The following is a 24,678-nucleotide window of genomic DNA, read 5'->3' as shown; positions in this document are numbered from 1 at the left end:
ATTTCTTCCCCTTCCGGAAGTTACGCTCCATGAGGTCAGGTCTATCTTATATCTGATGGATCTCTAATGACTGGAATGGAATAGAAAGAGACTCAGTATCTATTTGAATAAAAGTCTGTGATACATATAGGGGTGCCTGGGTGGCTCAGTCAGTTAAACATCCCACTCTTGATCTCATCACAGGTCATGATCTCAGAGTGGTGAGATGGAGCCCTCTCCCTCTGCCCCTCCCTGTGCTCATGCACTCTCTCTCTCTCTCTCTCAAATAAATAAATGAGTCTTTAAAAAACAACAACAAAAAAGTCTAGGATAAATATGGAGGAGAGACAAGGAAGTTGTACGGTGAACAATGGAAAGGATATGTGGTCTGTTGATACATTCTCTTTCTTGCTAAAGCGGTTTGACTTTTATTTTCTTTCACTTGTAACTGAAAAAGCCCTGAATGAAACCATTCAGAAAGGAGACAATTTCTCTTAAAGAGATAAGAGCAGCCACTAATCTCTGCTTTGCCCAAAGCTCTGGTACCAGATTGGACTACGTATTCAGACTCTTTTACTTAAATGACAGTGAAACAAACCATTGTGCCAAGGGGGCTCATCCAGCCTCTTCACTGGGAATACTGAGCAAGGATTTTTTGCTATGGGAAGGGAACAAAGCAAAGACTGTGGAACAAAGGAGAACTGCAGCTGACCATGACCGCAAGGTCCCAGCACCTCTGTGGCCAGGCTTGGTAGGCAGTCCCAACAAAGGAGCATCTTCATACAGGGCCAGAATCTGACCGTGGACTGCATCTATCTTTAGGGTATATTGTGAAACCCATTTTAGTGCCCATGGGGCCAGTCAAGACATGCAACTGTGTAAAGCTGGATGGATATAAAGCAATAGCAAATAGTGAAGACTATGGCAGACAGAAAATCCGTGTCCTGTCTGAAAGAGGCATTAACTAACCACTCACCTGTTCCCAGCCGTTGCCTTCTAGGTCCAGTACATCCAGATACTTCTGGCTTTGTAAGCCAGAAGTCTAGTTTTTTTTTTTTTTAAGTAGGCTCCATGCCCCAATGCAGGGCTTGAACTCGACCCTGAGATCAAAACTTGAGCTGAGATCAAGGGTCACACACTTGGGGCACCTGGGTGACTCAGTCAGTTAAGCGTCTGCCTTTGGCTCAGGTTCTCCCTCTCCCTCTGCCCTTCTCCCTGTTCATGTGCACTCTCTCTCTCAAATAAATAAATAAAATCTTAAAAAAAAAAAAAAAGAAGAAGAAGAAGAATTGGACACTTAACCGACTGAGCCACCCAGGTACCCGCCCCCCAAAGTCCAGATTTTTATGGAAAATGTCCTGATTTTAAAAATACGAACCACTGATTTTTTTTAAGTACAAGGACCAAACATAGATATAAAACATATCTGTGAGGCAGATCCAATCTACCAGCCATCATTCTGTGTGACTCTGCATTAGTATTTCACTTTTAGGAGAAAAAGAAAAACATCTATCTTCCCATGTTTGCTGGACCAAGCTGTATGGTAGCTTTCAAAGCAAAATCCTGCTTACCAGCCATCAACACCAGCTTTCTGCAGTTCAGAAATCCCAAACGACAAAGATCCCATGAAGTCATTCCTGCTGGTCAGATCCCAATCCCAAATCTCTACAGACAGTCTTCTGTCTTTGTCCGATTCTTTCAGTTGGCTGCAAAGCACAAAAAACAAGAAGTCAGTGGAGGTTAGGTTACAGTGATTTCTCAAGCAGATGAAATGTTTAAGAGGACAAGGCCCGAAGATAGGAATTTTTTAAGATTACAAGCTGTTGCAAGAAACATATTCTGTTTCCATCCTGGGAAGTTCCCCAGGGAGGGAGAGCTTCTCCAGTTCGACAGCCTGTGGCTTAGCAGGATGGAGAACCTGAGCCAGCTCCGATAGAAACAGTTCTAGCTACTTCTGCTACCTTACATGTTAGTAGGGCTCGGGATGTTCAGGAAACCATATTGCCATAGTTGCTATAGCAAATGTGGATACCAATGATATAAATGCATGAGTGTCTGCACACATGTGAATCACCATGAGGCTGAGGACATGCATGGAGGAAGTAGTCTTGTCGGGGCCGGTCAGGGGAAACTGCCTGTTCTGAGGCATGTCCTCGACTGCAGCTGAGATGTGCTCCCAGAGAGAGGAAACAGGGGATGGGGCTCCCACAAAGAATTATGTTTCTGGGCCATAGTCTCTGGAGTCAGGCTGTCAGAAGCCAAATTGCCCTTGACCCCATATTTGCCAGGGGACTCTGGCCATGTTCTTTAACCTCTTGAAGCACCGTTGGTTAAATGGGGATGAAATGGTCAATAAACTGAGATCATTCAATAGAATGCTTTTTATAACCGGGATATGCTCCACAAATATTGGCTGATGTCCCTAACACTTATGGGCCAAGATGCATCAAAAAGCTGCCCCAGGTTCTTGGAGCACTGGCCAGGGAAGATCCTCATGGAAGTTGGCAGAGAACTCTCGACAGGCTGCAGCCCCAGCATATCCATATCCACAAACTGAACCCCGGAGGGGGGATCGTCACGTCCTATGGGTTATGTCCTACTGTTCACTGAGACCAGAGCTTCTCCCACAACTTGCCTTCACCTAGCAACACATCACACTACTTTCTATCCCACCCACTCCCCACACCACAGACATTCTCGACTCTATTAAAAAAATAAGTTCCAGTTTTTACTTGGCTTGCAATGCAAAAATGCAGATGGAGGGGGAGGAATGGAAGGGAGGAGGGAGAGAGGGAGGGAGGGACAGAGGGAAGGAGGGACAGGAGAAACGAAATGGAAGCTGAGAGGGCGTGATCTCAGGTGATCCACAAGCCAACCTTCACAACCCACCCTGCTCAGCCAGTATTTAACTTACAATCTGAATGTTTCGTTCCACTCAGGGTTGAGGGAGCACTTGATAGTTTTGGTCTTCTGCTTGCTCTCACTCTTGGGGTCAGGAATCAGTTTCAGCTTCACATAAGGGTCTGACAAGCCATTGGGGTCCATAGGTACAAGGTTTTTAGCATCTCTTACTAGAAACAGAAAAAGCAGTTTTAGCATTAATAGCCCTGAAATGTTGAAACATCAAGCAGTGAAAGTTAGAGAACCTGTGGAAGAGTCCTTGGCACCACAGTATTTAATGGGAATTGTAACATATTAACATCAAGAGTGAAAAGGCATACAAAGCAAGATAGATGAGTGAGATGTAGCCTCTGCTCTATATGGGTTCAAAATTGATTTCTGACTCACACTGTGCTACCCACTGTGCCCCCGGGATTAACTTGTACGCTCTCTAAGCTTCTGTTCCACAAAGCCAACAAGAAAGGTCGGCTTTTTTTTTCATTGAGCAGCATGTTGTCAAGGTTCATCCACATTGTGGCATGTGTCAGCACTTCATTTACAACTGAATACAATCCTCTTGTATGGATATATCAAACTTTATTTATCCATTCATTAGCTGAACATTGAGACTGTTCCTACTTTTAGCTATTGCTAATAGTTCTGCTATGAACATCTGTGTACTGTGACACAGAAGGTCATCTGTTGTAGGATTCCATTTACATGAAACACTCAGGACAATAAATCCACAGAGACAGAGAGCAGAGTAGTGGTGGCCAGGAGCTGGTGGATAGGGTGAATGAGAAGGGACTACGTAATGGACAAGGGATTTCCTTTACTGGGGATAACATTTCTTGGAACTGGATACAGCTGATGGTTGCTCAACCCTATGAATATACTAAATGCCATTGAATTGTACACTTTAAAATGGTTAATGGTTCATTTTATGTTATATGAATTTCACCTCAATTCAGAAAGCAAAAGTGAAAAGTGAAAGAGTTGCCCTCCAAACCAAAGTGTACCTGTCATCCACGTAGCACCCATAACCCCCACCCAGACAGCCCAGAGAGAAGGCTGGGAAAATATCGCAGCATTACAGGTAGGCTCTGCCCACAATGAAGAGCACTGAGTAAAGGAGGCAATAACACCAGCTTAAAGAAGAAGGGAAGCAGAAGGTCAGTAGTGTAGACGCAACTGGCCATAGAAAGGATGAGGTGGAATAAGATATCAGCCTAGACAATAGGAAGAAGTTAGCTAGGAGTCAACTTGAAAGCCAGTGTTGTAGGTAGCCATGGGAAGGCAACGGGAAAATGGGAGTTATAAGGTCTTAAGGATGCAGTGCCAACCACCTCACTTGTGACAGAAAAATCCAAAGTATTGTATTAGCAGACTGAATCAAGTGATCTGCCAGAAGGCTAATAGACAATGACTCCTACCAGGAATGCAAAGATGGTTCAATCATAGAAAATCTATTATTAAATATTCATTTTATGTATAGGTCAAAGGAGAAAACCATAGGATCATTGCAATTAACTAGAAATATCAGGAAATTATCTTCACAGGATAAAGCCTATCTGAATTATTTCATAGTGAATGATAAATGTGATCCCATTAAAAGCAGGAAGATGACAGACATACATGACTCCAGCTATAATTTGACATCTTTTTCCTAAGTGTTCCATAAGTGCAATAATACAATAGAAACAGAATACCAGAAAGTAGGAGATAAGGCACCCCCTCACCTCCTATAACTTTTGCTTCCACCCCATCGCAATCACCTCTTCCCTGGACTTTATCATCCCAGAAATCACACTATTTTCTCAGTCTCTGTTTTACATACCCCACGATCCTATGTCCCTTCCTATTTTTCCAGTTCATTAACCCCAGTGCTCCACTGAGACAAGTCTTACACCACCAAATCAGTCTGTTGAGCCGATCTTTATTGAATCTTCTCCCCAGGCCCTCTTGCCTTTATTGAACTCACCCTCAGTCTAGAGTTCATATTGCATTATAATCACTCCCTTGGAAACACCCTCAACTCCCTTGCTCTTCTTTCTTTCCATTTAACTGGAAAAAAATATCCAGACCCAGTTAAATTCAAAGATCTTCTGTTTATTTTCCAATGCCGAAGCAGCTGGCCATTGTTGTTGGGAGTGGGAGTAATGACATCTGACTCGTCTAAGATCCTATCACTAGGAAGGGGTTGGGACTAAATTAATAAGTCAGAAAAAGGGCTGGGTGGACTGCCAGGGGAGTGACTAGGGGCCCCGGAATGCCAGCCATAACTTACTTTGCACTCTAGCATATGGCCTTTCCTTCCATTTATCCAGAGGCTGAATTCTCTTCCCGTGTCATTCTCAGGCAGGCTATATCTCATTCTTGCACCAAAAGCAAAAACTTTTCCTCTTTGACTTTGTCTCAGCCAATAAGCTTAATAAGCAGGTGCCTGTGAGGCATTAGGCATTCTGTTAGGCATTGGGGACATGGGGCCAACATAAGATGTTGATACCATCTCCAACGAATGCAGAAAACGAAATGTATTCAAAGTATAGTTGGTCGCTAATGAATCGGTAGTCACATCACATAATGTACAAGGCTACAAGATGTCAGGTTTTGCATCCTGCCTAACAGTTACTTCACATTTTGGGATCTCAATTTCTTTACCAATGAGATGGAGATAAAACATACTTCATTGGGTTGTTGTAAGAGTACAATCAGATCCAGAATATACACAGCACAGAAACTGGCCCCCAGGGAACAGTCTATATTTTTGCTATTTTATTATTATTATTACTCATACTTAGTGTCCCCTCTCGTTATATTTGTCCATTTTTGTTAAGAAGACATGACCAGGGATCCCTGGATGGCGCAGCGGTTTAGTGCCTGCCTTCGGCCCGGGGTGTGATCCTAGAGACCTGGGATCAAGTCCCACATCGGGCTCCCTGCATGGAGCCTGCTTCTCCCTCTGCCTGTGTCTCTGCCTCTCTCTCTCTCTCTCTCTCTCTCTCTCTCTCTCCCTCTCTCTCTGTCTCTCATGAATAAATAAAATCTTAAAAAAAAAAAAAAGAAGGCGTGACCATTCCCAAATGGACTCCTATCAAACAGCACCACTTCTGGGTCTTCTTTAAGAATAATGCATCTGACCTTTCCACTTGAACCTTTCCAGAAGGCTCCTCAAACCTTAGAATATAAGAGTCACCCACAGGGCTTGTGAGACATCTATCTCTGCAACCCACTTCTACAGAGGGATTCTGATTCAGTGACTCTGGAGTAAGAGCTGCTCATTTGTTTTTCTAACACGTTCCCAGGTGTTGCTGCTGCTTCTGGTCCATACATCGCACATCAAGTAAAGCTTTTCTAGATGATATAATTTCTTAAGATCCTCATGCATTTTCCCCATAGACTACAATCTCCAACTGTTAATTTTCTCTCATTTCTTGAGTCTTCCGGGGAAAATAGCATGTGCCAATTTCTAGGCTGGGATCTTGTAATGACACATCTATCACAGAGTAAGCTGCATAAAAACATGATCTGAGGCGCTCTGAAGTGCCAGAAACTTGTCTGTCTGGTTGATTGGCAACACATATGCAAGTGGGAACAGCTCACATCTCTTCTCTCTGCCAAGGCCCACACCCTCTTCCCACCTCACTCCCCTATGTTATGAACTGATATCATGGGACCATCACCAGAACTTTCTTTTGTTGTAAGTTTACAAGTTCACAGGTCCTTCAGAGTGCTCTTTTTGGGACAAGTATGTGATGTATTTTTGAGCCAATCTTTACAATTAATGGTTTAAGAATGACATCTCCTTGGGCCTCTACTTCTCCTGAAATCAATATTTATGATTGAGACCTGACGCCATCTCTCCCCCAACCCTCATAAATCCTTTCTTCCCTTTTTGTCTTTTTGGGTCTATTATCTACTAAAGAGGTGAAAAATTTCTGTGGAAAGGAATGCAGTGGAATTGATTCTGGGACTGCTGGTGTTCACATCTCAAGCGTTCTCACTCCTGCAACCACCACATCATGAGCAGTTGACAGTAGCTGCAGGCTAAGATCCAGAGGCCTGTCCCTCCTGAAGCTTTTCAAAGTAAAGTCATGTTTCCCAGCCACAATGTACTGAGGAAGCAAATCTCTCTAGACCACACTTGGCGAGACTGACTTTGATTTGTCTTGATAAATGTTTCTTTACTATCTTTGTTGAAATCCAGCCAGCCCAGATGGTACAAAATGCTTCACACAAGGCAGAAATAGCAACCTTCCCCCCTGGTGGAAGTGTGCTAAATGTACAGAAGAATAGTGTCCTGATCCAGAGAACACTGCTCGCCTTGGACATGAAGCAGGTGGGGGGTAAGGTCTGGCTGTTTCCATCAAAGGGTCTTCTGCATGCTTCTGAAAGGTACCTAAGACAGCACTGAATCCATAAAAAGCACTACTGTTACCTATTTTGCTAAGAATTTTTTTAAGAACTTTCTTACTCTGTCCCCCGACTCTACATCCCACCACCACCCAAAATACAACATTAGAAAAGTCTGAGTAATTGTGCTGCTCTAAAGCCTTTATCTCACATTGTGGATGCTAACCAGAAGCTTCTCTTTATCAATTCCTTTAAAAGGCACTTCCTTCAACATCATGAGTCCTCACTTGTCCTCCCTACGTGTCCTCAGAACAGCTGTTCAAAGTAATGCCCACTGAATGCAAACTGGCACAGTCACTTTGGAAAACAGTGTGGAGGTTCCTCAAGAAGTTAAAAATAGAGCTACCCTATGACCCAGCAATTGCACAACTAGGTATTTACCCCAAAGATACTGATGTAGTGAAATGTCAGGACACCTGCACCCCAATGTTCACAGCAGCAATGTCCACAGTAGCCAAACTGTGGAAGAAGTCACAATGTCCTTCGACAGATGAATAGATAAAGAAGATGTGGTTTATATATACAATGGAATTTACTCAGACATCAGAAAAGACAAGTACCCACCATTTGCTTCAATGTGGATGGGTATTATGCTGAGTGAAATATGTCAATCAGAGAAGGACAATCATCATATGGTTTCACTCATATGGGAAATTTAAGAAATAGTGAAAGGACCATAAGGGAAGAGGGGGAAACTGAGTGGGAAAAATCAGAGAGGGAGACAAACCATGAGAGACTCCTAACTCTGGGAAACAAACCAAGGGTTGTGGAAGGGAAGGTGGGTGGGGGGGGTGGGGTATCTGGGTGATGGGCACTAAGGAGGGCACTTGATGGGATGAGCACTGGGTGTTATACTGTATGTTGGCAAATTGAATTTAAATTAAAAAAAAGTGATGCCCACTAACATTCAGTTATGTTTGAGAATGTCTGTAAGAGCAAGCATAGGAAATATTGAGTTCCTCTCCACAGGGGAAGAGCTAAATATTCTGTATATATTCATACTGTGAAATATTACACACATGTTAATCGCACGGACTATCTATACACACTAACATGGTGAACAAATGGCCAGGTGAAAAGAGATTATGACAACAAAAAGCTTTTTTTTTTTTCAAGAAAAATGTCTGTGCACACCAGTGGTTCGATTGTGGAAACATGGATTCCCACACTATGAATTAGATCACAGCATTGGGTCTATGTTACATTTCCTGATTTGGATCACTGTACCATGCCCATGTCAGAGGATGTTCTCATTCCTGGGAAGTATACACTCAAGTGTTTAGGGCAAATGGGAACTCTGTACTCCAATTTACTCTCAGGTGGCTCAGAAATAAAAATATACATTTATAAAAACATTTAATAGGACAAGAAACCAAATGGGACAAAATAGGAACAATTGGTAAATCAGGTAAAGAGTATACGGGTGTTCCTTGTACCAACTGTGCAACTTTTGTGTAGTTTTGAGATTTATGTCGAAATCAAAGGAGTTGAAAATCAGGGCCCTCCAACTCTTTAAGAGAAAAGTACAATAAATTTTCTGATGAGCATCGGGTGCTATATGGAAGTGCTGTACCCCTATAGTGTACACCAGAATCTAATATTACACTTTATATTAACTAAGTAGAATTAAAATAAAACCTTTAAAAAAATTTTAAAAACAACAACAAATTTCCTGCAAGGTCATATATGAATTTAAATAGATAGAAAAGCACCTAGAAGGATATACCTCAAATTGACTTAATGTAATGATTGTATCTGAGGAAGAGATATAGAAACTCAGTTTTGGGGATGTGGGAAAAATTGGCTTTAGCCTTATCTGTCAAATTCTGAATTTATTACAAAGAGAAAGCATTTCTGTATTAATTGCACTATTTAAACTAATTTTTTAGAAAATTTTATTTATTTTTTTTGACAGAGAGAGAGAGCAAGCATGAGCAGGGTGAGTGGTAAAGAGAGAAGGAAAGGCAAACTGCCCGCTGAGCAGAGAGCAGGACATGGGACTTGATCCCAGGACCCTGAGATCATGACCTGAGCCAAAGGCAGATGCTGACCTGACAGAGCCAGCCAGGCGCCCCCAAACTAAATTTTTTTAAAAAAAATTCAGTTGTGCATCTCTGGGCTCCAAGAACCTCCTGCCCTGGCCTTTAGGGACCCTACGCTGTTCCCCAAAGACCATAGAGCAACTGGGTCTGCAGAGTGAGGCTTAAGAACTCATGGACTGGATCACAGAACAGTTTGGGGAACAACGTACAGACCCAGGGTGACCTCCCTGAGATCAGATGGACAGTCTCAGCATCTGCCCCGGGATCACAGCAGAGATGGAGGCAGAAACTCAACAGGTAAAATAAAACAAAACTGATAGAGCCATCCACCTATTTCTGCTATCCTGCCCTGCCCCTCTCCTATTCCGGGGACCCCCCCTGGTGGCTGACAGTTTACCTGGGCCTTTGGTTAACCCCAAATCCCTCCCCATCTGTCTTGCCAAACCCTCTCAAGTTACAAGCTCCTTAGGCCCTTCACTCTAAAGTCTACCCCTGGATCTGTGTCCCTTCAATTCTCATTCACTTATAATTTCCTCTGACTCCAAGAGTCTCTGAAGCTGTGGCTTCTGTGAGCCTTGGATGCATCAGAATCCCCTTTCCATTGGCATCTTAACTGGCCATCCCCTGTGGCCTCACCTGATAGGTTCTAACTGCAAAGTAAGCGAGCCTGGGGTCTTCGGACACCCACATCCAGCATCTAAGCCACCCCAAGTGCGCCATGGCCAAGGGCTCCTGAAACAGCTGGCTTCCTGTCACTGCTGGCACAGTTATCACACATCTAATTATCTATGTTGAGACAGACTTCCAGCTGGGACCGTCACAGTGTCTGTCAAGTCATGGCAAGTGAAATGAGGGTGGAGCATTTGTGCAGAGGAGATCGGGAACTAAATTAGCAACACAAAGACTTTGGAGTCAGACAGACCAGGGTTGGAATACTACTTCTGCCATGACTCTCGCTAACTGGGTGATCTTGGTTAAATGACATCTCTGAGCCTTGGTTCCCCTTGTCTCCAGGATGCAGGTAAAAACCACACACAACTCAGTGGGATGTTGGATAATAGTTAGTGGGACCATTCACCCCAGTTTGCCCGGGACAGCCTCAGTTTATACATGTTGTCCCTTAATTCTCAAAAGAGTTCCACTTTGGACAACAGATTCTATAGTGACCCTAATTATGGAGGACAGTAGCGTTCAAGTGGAATGTAAAGCCCCTTTCTCCTTTGGGAATATTCATATCAAATTATAGAACTATCAAGATGAATCTCCAGGCTAAAAGAATATCCCTTCAATGTGATTTTCACACAAATGAATCTGGAGGAAGTACTAAGGGAAGGATAGATAATTTGAAACCACATGTGATACATTCACTTTTTCCTGTTATGACTGCCTCTCCAGTCTGATCCAGGCACCTGGAGCTTCACTTGGAATGGCACTTCCTCCAACCTCACCAGTCACCTTTTATCCTCTTACTATCGATCTCCTCGAACTCTCTGACCCCTCAACTCTTTCATTCGCTCTGGTCCAACTATGCACTGCTATGGTATTAATTCTCTCCTGAACGTGCCCATATGGAGTCATTCTGGCCAGGGACTTCCACATCTTCACCCTCTTGTCTTTTCAAATGCGTCCTCTCTGCATACCTCTGACCATCAGTGACGTGTGGCATAAAGAGTATTCCTGGAGAAAAGCATCATACGTGGGGGCGTGATGCCACTACACACACTCCTGGTCTCCAACCACAGCTTGGTCCTCCATACCTCCTGTCCACCCTATGGGGTGTCCCTAATCAACTAACTGCATGTCCCATTCTCTGCAAAAGTGACATCGGGAGCTCCCATTCTTAAGGTTCTCATAGATTCCAATTCCTTCTTATTTGCCTGATGATCTTCTATTTCATATGTTTGTATCATGGATTTCCAGTTCTACTATGAAAATGTGGGCTGGGCAATTTGTGGGCATGAGAGGAGATTTAATGAGGGTCCCTTGAAAGCTAACATACTGAAATGCCTGGGTGGCTCAGTGGTTGAGCATCTGCCTTTGGCTCAAGTCATGATCCCGGGATCCTGGGATCAAGTCCTGCATCGGGCTCCTGACAGGGACCCTGCTTCTCCCTCTGCCTGTGTCTCTGTGTCTCTCATGAATAGATAAATAAAATCTTTAAAAAAAAAAAAAGCTAACAAAAAAAAAAGCTAACATATCACCAACTTTGTGTACACTAGAAAAAAAAAGGTGATTGTCTCATTAAAAGGTACACAGGCTTCAAGATAGTGGTAACTCGTAGTCACTCTAATTAAATTGTTTAAGTCATCTATATCCTTTTTTTTAAAACCTGTCTTATTTGTCAAGGACTGACAAAGTAGGTTTTAAAACCCTCCTTTTGGGGCCCCTGGGTGGCTCAGTCGGTTAAGTGTCTGCCTTCGGCTCAGATCGTGATCCTAGAATCCTGGCATCGAGTCCTACATCAGGTTCACTGCAGGAAGCCTGCTTCTCCCTCTGCCTATGTCTCTGCCTCTCTCTCTCTCTCTCTCTGTGTCTCTCATGAATAAATAAATAAATAAAATCTTTAAAAACAAAATAAAATATTCTTTGTGTACAGTTCATTATTTGTCTTGAACTCTGCTTTGGATACAGGTGCTTTTTGTGGTCTTTTTTCCAGGAACATCTGATAACCATTTACCTCTGGATAAATATTTTTGTACCTCACATCTATCACTTTTTCACAATTGTATTCATTTCTTTATCTCCTTCCTCCATCATCTGGGAGCACTCCTTAAATTTGTTTCCATATTGCTGATTATATTTTATGCAGTAGGCATTCCTGCATTCACTGTTCCTATGCATTTTAATTTGTTGTTTTAAATTACTTGGTATTATAGCAGGGCACCTGGGTGGTACGGTCAATTAAGCATCTGACTCTTGGGTTTCAGCTCAGGTCATCATCCCAGGGTCGTGAGATGGAGCCTCGAGCCAGCCAGACTGTGTGCTCAGTCGGGAGTCTCCTTGGGTTTCTTTCTCACCTTCTCCCTCTGTCCCCCTCACTCAATGCAATCTCTTTCTCTCTCTCAAATAAATAAATAAATCTTTTTTTAAAAAGTAAATGACCTGATATCATAGCATGACATCCTTCTTGCTTATGCCTTCTTTTTGGCCAGCTCCTTTTTCATTTCTATTGACTTATTCCCTCCTTCTTACCCTCCCTCCCTTTATTTCTCCTTCTCTCTCTTTCCCCTCCCTCCTTCTCTCTCTTACTCTCATTCTCTTCTCTCTCTCTCCCTCCCTCCTTCCATTCATCTCTTATCCATTTACTTTCTGTGTATAGCATTTATTTAATTTTTTAAATTGGCACATCGTGAAATCGACTTTTTCTTTTGATATATAGTCCTGTGCATTTTAACACATGTATAGATTCATGTAACCACCAGACAACCAGGATACAGAACATTTCTATCACCCCCCCAAAAAATCCCTTGTACTGCCCTTCTATAGTCACAACATCCACCCACTCTCAGCCTTTGGCAACCACTGATCTGTTTCCCATCACTATGGTTTTATCTTTTCAAGAATGGTATATAAATGGAATCATACAGTATGCGACCTTTTGAAATTGGCTTTTCTGAGTATAATGCCTTTGAGAGTCATCCAAGTTGTATGTATGAGTAGTTAATTCCTTTTTATTGATGAGTGGAATTGCACTGTATGGATGTACCACACTGTTTGTTTATCCGTTCACCTGCTGAAGGACATTGAGTACATGAAGGTTTCATAAATATTCATAGATTTTTGTGTGAACACAAAGTTTTCATTTCTCAAGGATAAACTCCTAAGAGTGGGATCATTAAGTCATATCTCACACACACACACACACACACACACACACAGTTGTATGGCAATTACACACACACACACACACACACACATATCCATGAAAAAGTTTTCCAGAATGACTATATCGTTTTGCATTCCCACCAGCAATGAATGAGAGTTCCTCTTGCTCTGCATCCCTGCCAACACATTGTATTCACAGTATTTATTATCATTATTATTTCAGCCATTCTAATAGGTGTGTAGTGGTATCTCACTGTGGCTTTAACTTGTATTTCCTTAATGTCTAATGATATTGAATATCTTTTCATGAATGAATTTGTTATCTTTTTATTGTCTTTGGTGGCATGTTTGTTCAAGTCTTGGTTTGTTCTTAGTGAGGCTGTTGTTTTCCTACTTATAAGGGTCTGAGAATTCTTTACTTTGGATACAAGTCCTTTGTCAGATATGTGATTTGCAGATATTTTCTTCCAGCTTGTAGCTTGTCTTTTCATTCTATAGCAGTGTCTTTTGCAGAGCAAAAGTTTTCTTTTTTTCAATTTGAATGATATTCATGCTATCATTTTTTCTGATTCGTGTTTTTAGTGTCATGTAGAACTCTTTGTCTAACTCTAGGCCATTAAAATTTTCTCTTATGCTTTCTAAAGTTTTATATCTCTACATTCTACATTTAGATCTATGATCTATTTTCAGCTAATTCTTATATAAGGTATGAAGTGAAGGTCAAAGTTCATTTTATTTGCTACAGATGACCAATCATTCCAACATCATTTGTGGAAAGACTACTCTTCTTCCTCCATTTCATTGTCTTTTTTTCTTTAAAAAAAACCAATGGGCCAGATTTGTGTGGGTATATATGGACTTTCTATTCTGTTCCAGTCATTTATGTATCCACTGTTTGGCCAAAACCACACTGCTCAATTGCTGAAGCTCTATATAGTAAGTCTTAAGATTGAGGATTATGATTCCTTCAATTTCATTTTTTATTTTAAAACAGACAATAAATCTATAGTTCAGTCTGTAAGAACTGACATGCCAAGTCTTTCAATCTGTGAACTTAGTACATCTTTACATCTATTTAGATATTCTTTATTTCAGTGTTTTGTCATTTTCAGCACACATACTAGACATGTTTTGCTAGATTTATATCTAAATATTTCATTTGTTTTGGAGTTACTGTAAGTGGGGTTTTTTTTTCAGTTTTAGTTTCAAGTTGTTTACTGTTGATATATGGAAATAAAATTGACATTTGTGTGTTGACCTTATATATGCCAGTCTATTTAAACTTACTTGTTCTAGAAGGTTTTTTAGTAGACTGTTGTGGATTCTCTACATAGACAATCATGTTTTCTGTGTACACAGCCAGTGTTTTTTTTTTTTAAGGTTTTATTTATTTATTCATGAGAGACACAAAGACGCAGAGACATAAGCAGAGAGAGAAGCAGGCTCCCCATGGGAAGCCTGATGTGGGGCTCGATCCCAGAACCCTGGGATCACGACCTAAGCCAAAGGCAGATGCTCAACCACTGAGACCCAGGCATCCCAATGTACAGCTAGTTTTATGTTTTCCTTTCCAATCTGTATTTACAATTTTTTAAATTTATTTTTATTGTCTTATTGCACTGGCTAGATCTTCCAATATGATTGTGAATAGACTGGTAAAGGTGGACATCCTTGTCTTATTCCATAGCTTAATGGGGAAAGCATGCAGTCTTTCACTATTAAGTATGTTGTAGATTTTCTGTAGATGTCTTTTATCAGGCCAAGGAAGTTCCCTTCTATTTCCACTATGCTGAGAACTTTCATCATAAATGGATATTAAATTTTGTCAAATGTTTTTCTGCATCAACAGATATGTTTTGTGGCTTTTTCCTTCTTTAGATTATTATGATGGATTACATTAACTGATTGTTTACTATTGAAATAGCATTGCATTCCCTGAATAAAAGTCACTTGGTTGAGTGTATTATTCTTTTTACATATTTCTGGATTTGAGTTATTAATATTTTGTTGAAGACTTTTGTACTTATGCTCATAAGGAATATTTCTATTTTTCTTGTACTGTTTTTGTCTGGTTTTAGTATCAGGGTAATGCTAGTATCATAAAATAAATTAGAAAGTGTTCCGCCTCTCCTGTTTTCTAGGAGAATAAGTGTTATTTCTTCTTTAAATGTTTGGTAGAATTCCACAACATAAACTGCATTTCAAGCACTTCTTTATCTTGATGCCATAAATTTTGATGTGTTATATTTTCATTGGTGCAAAATACTTTCAATTTTTCTTGAGATTCTTTGAACCATGGATTATATAGAAGCTAGTTTTTTAATTTCCATATTTTCCCATGAGGCTTTACTCTTATGATTTTAATTTTTGCTTAAAATCACTTTACTGGGGCATCTGGGTGGCTCAGTTGGTTGAGGGTCTGCCTTTGAGTCAGGTCACGATCTCAGGGTCCTGGGATCAATCCCTGAGTGGCAGTTCCTGCTCAGTGGGGAGCCTGCTTTCCTTCTCCCACTCCCCCCTGCCTGTGCTCTCTCCCTGTCAAATAAATAAAGAAAATCTTTAAAAAAAAAAAAAAAAGCACTTTACTGACCTATAGAACATTATACACAACTGCCTAATGTATACCTAGTGCTAGATGCCCCATATCAACTCAAAATGTTCAATAATACTTATTATCTCCATGTTCTCTCCCATGACCATTTCTGCTCCTTCTCTTTCAATGCCATTCTTGATGAGTGCTCAACCAGCCACTTAGCTGTCTTGAGAAATCTGGAAATCACCTTGGTCTCCTTCCCCTGTGCAATCTTACCTATGACTATGTACTGTTCATTCTACTTCTTTATCACTTCATGTACCTGAGCCTTTCTTATTATCCATACAGCTACCATCTTAGCAGCAATAATTGTGTCACAGGATTATTGTCATTATTAAGCTATATTTGAAGCCTATAAAGAAACCAAAGCCTATTGTCCTTGGCAGGTGATGAGTGATTAGTAAAGAGCATTAACTCATTTGGTTATAGCTTGGTCACTCATTTTTTTTTTTTCCTGGTGAAATTAAGATCTTAGTTGGTTTCTTGCCTACAGTCTTGCTCCACCCAGACCTTCCCCCACACCCCACACCAAAGTGATCTTATAAAACCTCAAGTCTGAACACATACTCTCTAAACAAAACCCTTCATAGATTTAGAAAATCTATTAATATTATTCAGTATAAAACTAGGTCAAAGAAGAAAAAACATATAATTATCTCCAAAAAAATTACAAAAGGAAAGTGACAAAATTCAATAATCATTTTTTCTTTTAATCTTTAGAAAAATGGAAATAGATGGATGCTTTTCTTGGTATAATATATACATCAAAGGCCCTCATCACGCTTACTGGTACAACTCTAGAGGCATCTCCATTTCCATTAAGACCACAATTAAATTAAGAACGCCCACCATCCCCACCCTATTTAACATCATTCTGGGAGTACCAACCAATGAGATTACATAATAGGAAAGTATTAGGAGGCTCAGACAGTGGAAAAGAAAAGACAAAATTAGCCAGTATTGTGTGAACTGTATCCTAGAGAAATTCCTCAATGGTTCTGGCATGTGATTGACACTCTCTTTCTAGTTTGCAGCCCTCATAAATTTTTCCCATTTTTAATCTCTTAGTCATTCAGTGGGAATTTGGACGAAAGAGAAGTTAAATATATGGTCTCAGTTGAACATGAATAACTTTTTTAATTAAGAAAAAAAATGTTACTCTAAATCTGAAAGGACTCATTGCTTAATGGAAGACCAGTCCTGTGCACATTATTCTTAATAAACTGGTATTGGATACAACTTGGCAGCTCCAAGATTTAGTCGGTTGCTTTCTCCAAGTTCTGAGTCTATTCATCAAAACCATACAACTTTTGTGCTCTTTAACTGTGTTCTCCTGGGAACCAAAAACCTGGAAAGTTGGCAGTTCTGTACTCCCCTAACCCAATTCAGTGTCATCTGTTCTCTACAAAGATTTATCTGGTCACTCAGGGTCCTACAGTTTCCAGGACTGCTTTACAGCCACTGATTCTATACACTCTCACCTCAGAAGTCCAGAGACCACTCCCCTCTCCAGAGATGCTCTGATTTGATCACCTTTGAGATCTCACAAGCCCATTCTTTTAATACCTGGTACTCTCCAAAGATGTGGGCAATTATCACCACCAGATCCCCATAGGGTGGCAGGGACTGATGCAGATAGAAGAGGTGCTTTTCAGACTAGCCTGGAAAAACAAGAATAAACCCTGCCTCCAGTGAACATCTGTTCCCCTTAGGTTGGCCTTGTGGGGTCTTTCCTCATGCCTAGGACAGATGGTTTGTGGGTAAGGCATACAAGAATCCAGTTTTGTTTCTTGTTTGGAGACATGCCCCGGGGTTGAGACAAAACAAGGACAGCTGAGGCTTACAGCTTCTTCACCTACATCCTCAGGACAAGAACCATGATGGTGTGCCTAGGGGCCTCCCTCCCTTGAGCTGAGAGTACATGCAGCAGAAGCACCAGGCAGGTGCTGTTCAGACCCTCAGCTGCGGTGGCTGCTGACATAGCTTTGGGCGCTGCTTCACAATATGATTATTTCTAAAGATGTGACATAAATACTAACATGGGGTCCCTGGAGCTGCAGAGCCTCTACTTGGCAGCTTAATTTGGACATTCAATCAAAACTGTCCATTGGCAGCTTTGCACATCCCAAGCAGCAAGGGCCAGAAGCCCACAATCTGCTCTTTAAGTGATGAGTTTAATTTCCAGAGGCTTGAAACAAAGCTTACCCAGCTCCAAGGAGGGTGAGCTTACCTCCCTTCTCTAGAGAAACAATACATATTTTCTTATTTCTTCAATGGGCTTCCTGCTTTGATAGAAGAGCCCTATCTACATTCACCACATCACTGAATCATGGAATCCAATGGATTTTTTAAAACCTGCAGCCACATTCCCATGCCATGTTCCCTGGGGCAGTCAGAGGAAAGGGCTGTCATTTGAAGATAAGTTTTCTATTTCTTCAACCATCATACAGGGGCGATGGGGGAAGAAAATATCTGTTAGGAAGAGTCCCAGCAGGGGAATATTCCCCCCTTATGTGTTGTCAAACATCCTCAATGGCACAAAAGCACTAAAAGAGGCAGATTTTTTCCTGCTGGATTCACTTATCCTAAATGGATGGATGGAAGGATTGGATGGATAGATGGATGGATGATGGACAGATGGATGGGCTGGGTGGATGGACAGATGGATGAATAGAGGGATAGAGGAATGGATGGATGGATGGATGGATGGATGGATGGATGGAGGATTGGATGGATGGATGGATGGATGGATGGATGGATGGATGGATGACTGGATGGATGGATGGATGGATGGATGGATGGATGGATGGATGGATGATGGAGAGATGGATGAGTTGCGTGGATGGATGATTAAAGCATTGTGTCTTAACCAAGCTGAAGGAGACTGTCATCTTTCTCATTTTCTTTTTACTATAATTTTGCCAAACTATTCTTATCTCAAGGCCATTGTAGTACCCATTGAATCTTCACCACCTTTCCCTATTCTTCACCACTGAACACAGACACACACATTATATTCAAAATACTTCCAAATGGCATAGCCCAGGTGCCAGCTAATTAGTACTGATGCCATCCTCAGCACTGTAACAGAGTCTTGGAGACCCTGATTGGTCCAGGTGTTAACTTAGCTGCTGGGCTGTCGGGAGGTTCAGGGAGGATCTGAGGAGAGCAGCTGAGACACCGAGGAGAGCCATCTCGGGAGGATCACAGCTATCTGCCCACTGATGCAGAATACTGCTGGGGTGTTCTGGAAGATCTGTCCTAACTGTACTCAAACATTCATGGACATCTGATGACCATTTATAAAAGGATGCACAGCCCAAGTGGGAGGATTTTGTTGCTTCCAGTCTATCACAGTCCCACCTTATGCCTCTGCCTGATACTCCAAGCTCAGCTCAGACCCAGGTAAACACTCTGGGGACCCTGGCTCACTGAGAACAAGCCCTGTGATGTTTATTTCTGCAGTTCAAATAACTAGTTTGAGGCACACTTGTGGCTGGGTAATATGTTGAGGTTTTAAGTGATGGATTTCTTCCACTTTGCATTTCACTGAAGGCCCTTCAGACCTGGAGGCCCTTCCTTCCCACCCCCTACCACACAGCCAGACGTGAGTCATTCATGCCTCAGGGAGAAGGTTGTCAAAGTTTGACTGAGGGACAAAGGCAGCAAATTCTTGACTTTTCAGTTCTGGAAGCTTCTGTCTCTACCTTCCTCACCATCAGACCTCTTAAAAGCAGAGCTCCAGAATGTTAGAAAGAATACAGAAAGCAGTATATAGTACTCCTTCATTTCCCGTTTTGTCCCTCTTTTCTTCAGACTCTCAATTAGTCCCACCTTTCTCCCTCAGCCAGAAAAGCCAAAGTTCCTATGTAGATCCCACCCACCCCCCCCCACCCCCGCCATGAAACAGACTCCCAGGAGCATCACCAGCCTGTTAATCCTGGAAAGAGATGGGAGCCCAAACCCCAAATGGGCTTTAGCTGGGACATATAAATAAGACACACATGATTTCCTACAAGCTCAAAACAACTTTCTTTCCCTCACACTGTGACCTGAGAAATGCTGTTTGAGGGATGCTCTTCTCAAAGTGGAGCTAAGGGACAGTGTTCAAGACCAGAAGCAGCAGCATCTCCTGGGAACTTGTTGGACATGCAAATTCCCAGGCCTCACCCCAGACCTCCTGAATCAGAAAGTCTGAGGGTAGAGCCCAGCAATCCGTATTTTCACAGCCTTCTAGGTTATTCTGGTGCATATTCAGGTATGGGAATCACTGCTCTCAACCAACACTATCCAACAGAACTTCCTGGGAACAAGGAAATGTCCACTGTCAATAGTCACATGTGACTATTGAGTACTCGAAAGGTGACAACTGCATCCCAAGAACTGTTCTTCAGCTTATTTAATGTTCATTAATTTAAATTAAAGGAGTCACCTGTAGCCAGTGGCTGCTATATCGTACGGCGCAGCTTGGACCACTGCGTCAGCCTCCTGATGGATCCTACTGCCTTCACCCTGTCTTCTTTCCAGGTCAGCTTATGAGCTGCAGACAAATTAATCTTCCTAAAGCACAGATCTTATCATGTCATTCCTACTCTCAAAAAAAATCCTCAGTGACTCACCATTGCCTACTGATTTCCAGTCCATGTTCTTTTTGTTCTTTTTTAGGAAGCTAAAAAATGATTTATTCCCAAATATGATAGAAATAAAGATAAAATAATAACTGGTGGCAAATGAGCTCTTGCTATAAGCCAAGCACTGTCCTCAGTACACATGTTATCTCATGTAATCCTCCCCCAAAGTCTTATGATGTGAATATTAATGTTTTCCCCATTTTACCTACGTGGAAACTGAGCAGAGGAGGTTAAATGACTCATCCAAGGTCACAGAGATGGTACCAGAACAGTAGGAATCTGAGCTCAGGCTGTCTGGCTTCAAGACTGAATCCTTAACCATGACATCACACTGCCTGTGAAAACCCACAGGGGTCAGACTTTTCCCCCCAAAGTGTGCCTCTTATTTAATCTGTGACTATGGTCATATGTTCTGTAGCAGCAGTCTGCCTTAAACCCATCACTTGCTCTCCTGTAGTGAACAAGCAAAAGCTATCTTCAGATGTCTTAGACATATTTCTCCCCAAAATAGCATCCTTCCATCTCAGAAGTTGCCTTTGGCACATTTTAGGTAAAGTCAGCACATCATTCATCAAGGTGTAAAGAAAAAAAAAAAAAAAAACATGGTGGGGAAAATACCAAACTTTAGACTAAGACTTTTAAAACATGGTCAAACTGTTGAAGGCAGGTGGGATGCAAACAGGCAAGCAATGGGAAGTAGTCTTTGGATTAGGAGAGGCTTTTACAGCTAGAAGTCTAGCTACCACAAGGCTGACAGCCAAAATATTTAGCAAGCAGAGTTACCCATGGGAAAGGACACAGTCAAAGCCCTGGAGTGGGTGTGAGGGCTCCCCCTGTATTGCGCATTAACCTTTTCATGGCTGAATCATGTCCAGGGGGTCATGGAGAAGCAACCAAAAGGTCAAAGAGGCAGAGGGCACTTGGAGGTCTTGATGATTTGCAAGCTGGTGTGGAAGTATTTGATGTTTTGACAGCCAGCCCTGATCTAGATGACAGAGCACTGCATGATTATCTTCTTCTTTACAGTAAAAGATACGTGTGGTACTGAGTAGTTTTAAACAGTTTTTAAAAAAGAGTTAAAGGAAGCAGATGGATGGTTGTCAGGGGCTGAGGACAAGGCGGAATGAGGAGTAACTGCTTCATGAGGATGGGGTTTTATTTTGGAGTGAGGGGGATATTTTGAAACTAGATAGAGGTGGTGGTTTCACAGCACTGTAAATGTATTAAATGCCACTGAATCATTCACTCTGAAATGATTGGGTTTCCGTCATGTGAATTTCACCTCAATAAACAGAGACAGAGAGAGAGAATTAAGCCTCATCCAAATTGCAATTAGCCAGGCAGAGAGGAGCAAGCTGAACCAGGCACCTTCATAATGATAATAACACCATAGCTGAGACTCTAGAGCAGGGCCCGAAGATGTCTATGATCCCTCCAGAATGCATCCATTATGATAACTGGTTCCTGTCCCCACCATAATTTTCCAGCCTTCCCTGCCACTTCCCCCCCTTGCATGTATCCCAAATTCCAGGCATATTGGACTGCTAATTGCTCCCTCCTCCCTGAGAAGGCGACAGACAGGACCAAGTGCCCAGGACTGTGTTCTCCAGCAACATCCCATGGGATAGGTGCAGAGTGGCCATGCCAGACAGATATTCACTCTCTTTACTGGACCTTCACCCTAGTCACAAATAGAAGCCCTGGCGAGTTGGGGGTGGACAGTGTTTTCAATTCTGGGGACAGATGAGAAGCAGCAGAAACTGGGGGTTCCTTTTGCTTCCAGTCCTCTAATCTGTTTGTGTTCAGGGCAACTTGGAGACAGAAGTGTGTCCCACAAGAGAGAGCTCAGGCCCCTTTTGCCATGCAAGTCATGTGGAGCATTGAGAGGTCTGAAGACAGAGTAAGCTGCAAATAGAAACCTGGGGAGAGTACTTAAGGGTGTGTCATAATAATGATGTCACTAAACTCCTCCTCTCCTGTCTAGAAACCCCACACACCCTCTAGCTAAGGTTCAAGAACCAATAGCATCATCCTAGTCCTTAGCCCACAGCGGATCCTCACTGAGGCCCTGAAGGGAGAGAGAATTTCAGCTCCCCCTAGAGGTCAGCATGTGCACTACTCTTTACCCAGTGCGTTTCCTCCTTTGCTCAAAGCCATCTCATCCTTGCAGTTCCATCTCAGTGCCGCCTCTTTCCTGAAGCCTTTCCTGATTTCATCCAACCCTCCGATAGGATTCATTCCTTTCTTATGTTCAGTAGCACAGTAGACTTTAGGGATGTGTTTACCTGCTTTACGTGTTCTATAACATTTAACAAGCTCTTTAAGGGAAGGGACTGCGACTTTCTATTTGGGGAAGGAGTGTTGCCCAGTGGCTAAGAGCCTGGCTTCCAACAGACCTGGGTTTCAAAGTGATGCCATTTTCTAGTTGTATGACCATGGAAAGTTCCCTGAAAAGAGTAGCTGCTATCTCACCAGGCTGAGATGGTTTTCTGAGCTATAATGCATGTTAGGTTCCTGCAATCTATTACACACTCACCAACTCCCAGTCTTGTTATCACTCTCTCCTACTCGGTACCTAGTTCTGGACCATGTATTTCCTAGGTGCTCAATATATGATTATTAAATGTCACTGATTAAGTCACTGATTTCCTGCAAGGTTAAAGCCTCTATGTTGTCACTTTTGTGTTCCCAGTACTAACAGCATCTGGCACATAGTAGATGGTCAATAAAGGTCTAAGGAATGAACTGGTAAATGGATAAATGAGATATTCCCTTCTCTGCATGCCCTAAAACCACTGCAGAGCTCTAATAGCTGTTTGGGTGGATGCCCTCCCTCGGGTTTCTCAAAACACCTTGCATTGATGTCTGGCACAGCATATACAACACTTTTTGTGCTTATCCATTCACTTGTCTTATAGGGGACAGTAGTGACTCCACAGCCAAACACAGTGTGAAGTACAGGCCGAAGGAAAGAATGAATGCCCAAGAATCCTATCGCCGTGGGAGTATCCCCAGGTCTCAGGCCCAAAGAGAATCAACAGGTTTTGTGATTTGGGTTATTCTGGTCAATGATGATGGCAGTCATGACAATTTACTACGAGCCAGGTGCTGAACTGCCAGTCCTCCGGAGCCCACACTCTTCCCTGCCACACTTTACCGCCACTCTCTGGGAGGCAGGAATCCAGCATGCTCAGAAAAGGCAGGGTCTTGACTGATTAAAGAACAGACTGTTCTTAGGCCATCTGCTTCATTTGCCCCAGGATCTAGGGACTGAGCTCTCACTCCAGCACAGCACCTCCCAGATTTCAAGTACCTTATCTGATCTAAAGCCTCTTTCATTGTAAATGAGTACAGTGGGGTAGTAAAGAGCTCAGGCATAGAGCCAGAGTTCCTGGGTTTTTTTTTTTTTTTTTTTTTTTTTTTTTTTAATTTTTATTTATGATAGTCACAGAGAGAGAGAGAGAGGCAGAGACATAGGCAGAGGGAGAAGCAGGCTCCATGCACCGGGAGCCTAATGTGGGATTCGATCCTGGGTCTCCAGGATCGCGCCCTGGGCCAAAGGCAGGCGCCAAACCGCTGCGCCACCCAGGGATCCCCGAGTTCCTGGGTTTTAATATAAGTTCTGCCACTCAGCATTGTGTGTCCTAAGTACTACCTAACTTCTCGGTGACTCAGTCTCCTTGTCTAAGGAATGGAGCTAATGATAAGAATGTAGTCTCATAAGGATGTTGCAATAATGAAATGAATCAGTAGAATGGCTGGTACCTAGTTAACATTCAGTTTCTGTTGTGTTGTTATTGTTGGCTATAATTCTGTATCAACACCTCTATAATATACTTCACAACCTTAACAGAGGTGTATTCATTCCCCAGAGCTCTCAGGATCCCCCCAGGTTTCCAACAGGACCCAGAGGAAATGGGCACTCGTCATTCTATCAATGAAACTCTTCCTTCCTCCTCTTTTTGAAAAAAAATTTTTTTAACTTAATCACATATATAACAGAATCCAAAATAAGTGTTGCCTTTGATCCTACTTGAACTTAAATAAAAGCTAATTTGTACATTCACCTTCGGGTCTTTATCCACATTAACATTCAATTTTTACATGATTATAGAATCAAAAATCTATTTTATATTACGCAGTTCCACCTAATATCATACCACTTGGGGCCATGATGGAGTAGCTCCTGGAAGTACAACATTCCCACTGAGGGCATTTATAAAAGCCTGATAGACAAACAAAAAAAATTTTTTTTTCAAAGAACTGGAATGTTGAAGGAATTAGAAATAAAATGAGCCCAATATTCTATGTGCTA

The 24,678-nt window shown here is 42.1% G+C and overlaps 1 protein-coding gene across 2 annotated transcripts in view; it reads right to left on the bottom strand.

Moving 5' to 3' along the window:
- The window catches only part of PRKCB (protein kinase C beta), a 325,998-nt gene that overhangs the window by 107,839 nt on the left and 193,481 nt on the right, over positions 1–24,678 (bottom strand). For both annotated transcript variants that reach the window (XM_077907036.1, XM_077907037.1), the window contains exons 6-7: positions 2,894–3,050; positions 1,551–1,685 (exon numbers count right to left, since the gene is read on the bottom strand). In XM_077907036.1, coding sequence (XP_077763162.1) covers positions 1,551–1,685; positions 2,894–3,050 — 292 coding nt within the window. The remainder of the gene's footprint in view (positions 1–1,550; positions 1,686–2,893; positions 3,051–24,678) is intronic.

This window comes from Canis aureus, chromosome 8, assembly GCF_053574225.1.
Source record: "Canis aureus isolate CA01 chromosome 8, VMU_Caureus_v.1.0, whole genome shotgun sequence".
NCBI classification, from domain to species: Eukaryota; Metazoa; Chordata; class Mammalia; order Carnivora; family Canidae; genus Canis; species Canis aureus.
This window is presented reverse-complemented; position numbering and strand designations above follow the sequence as displayed.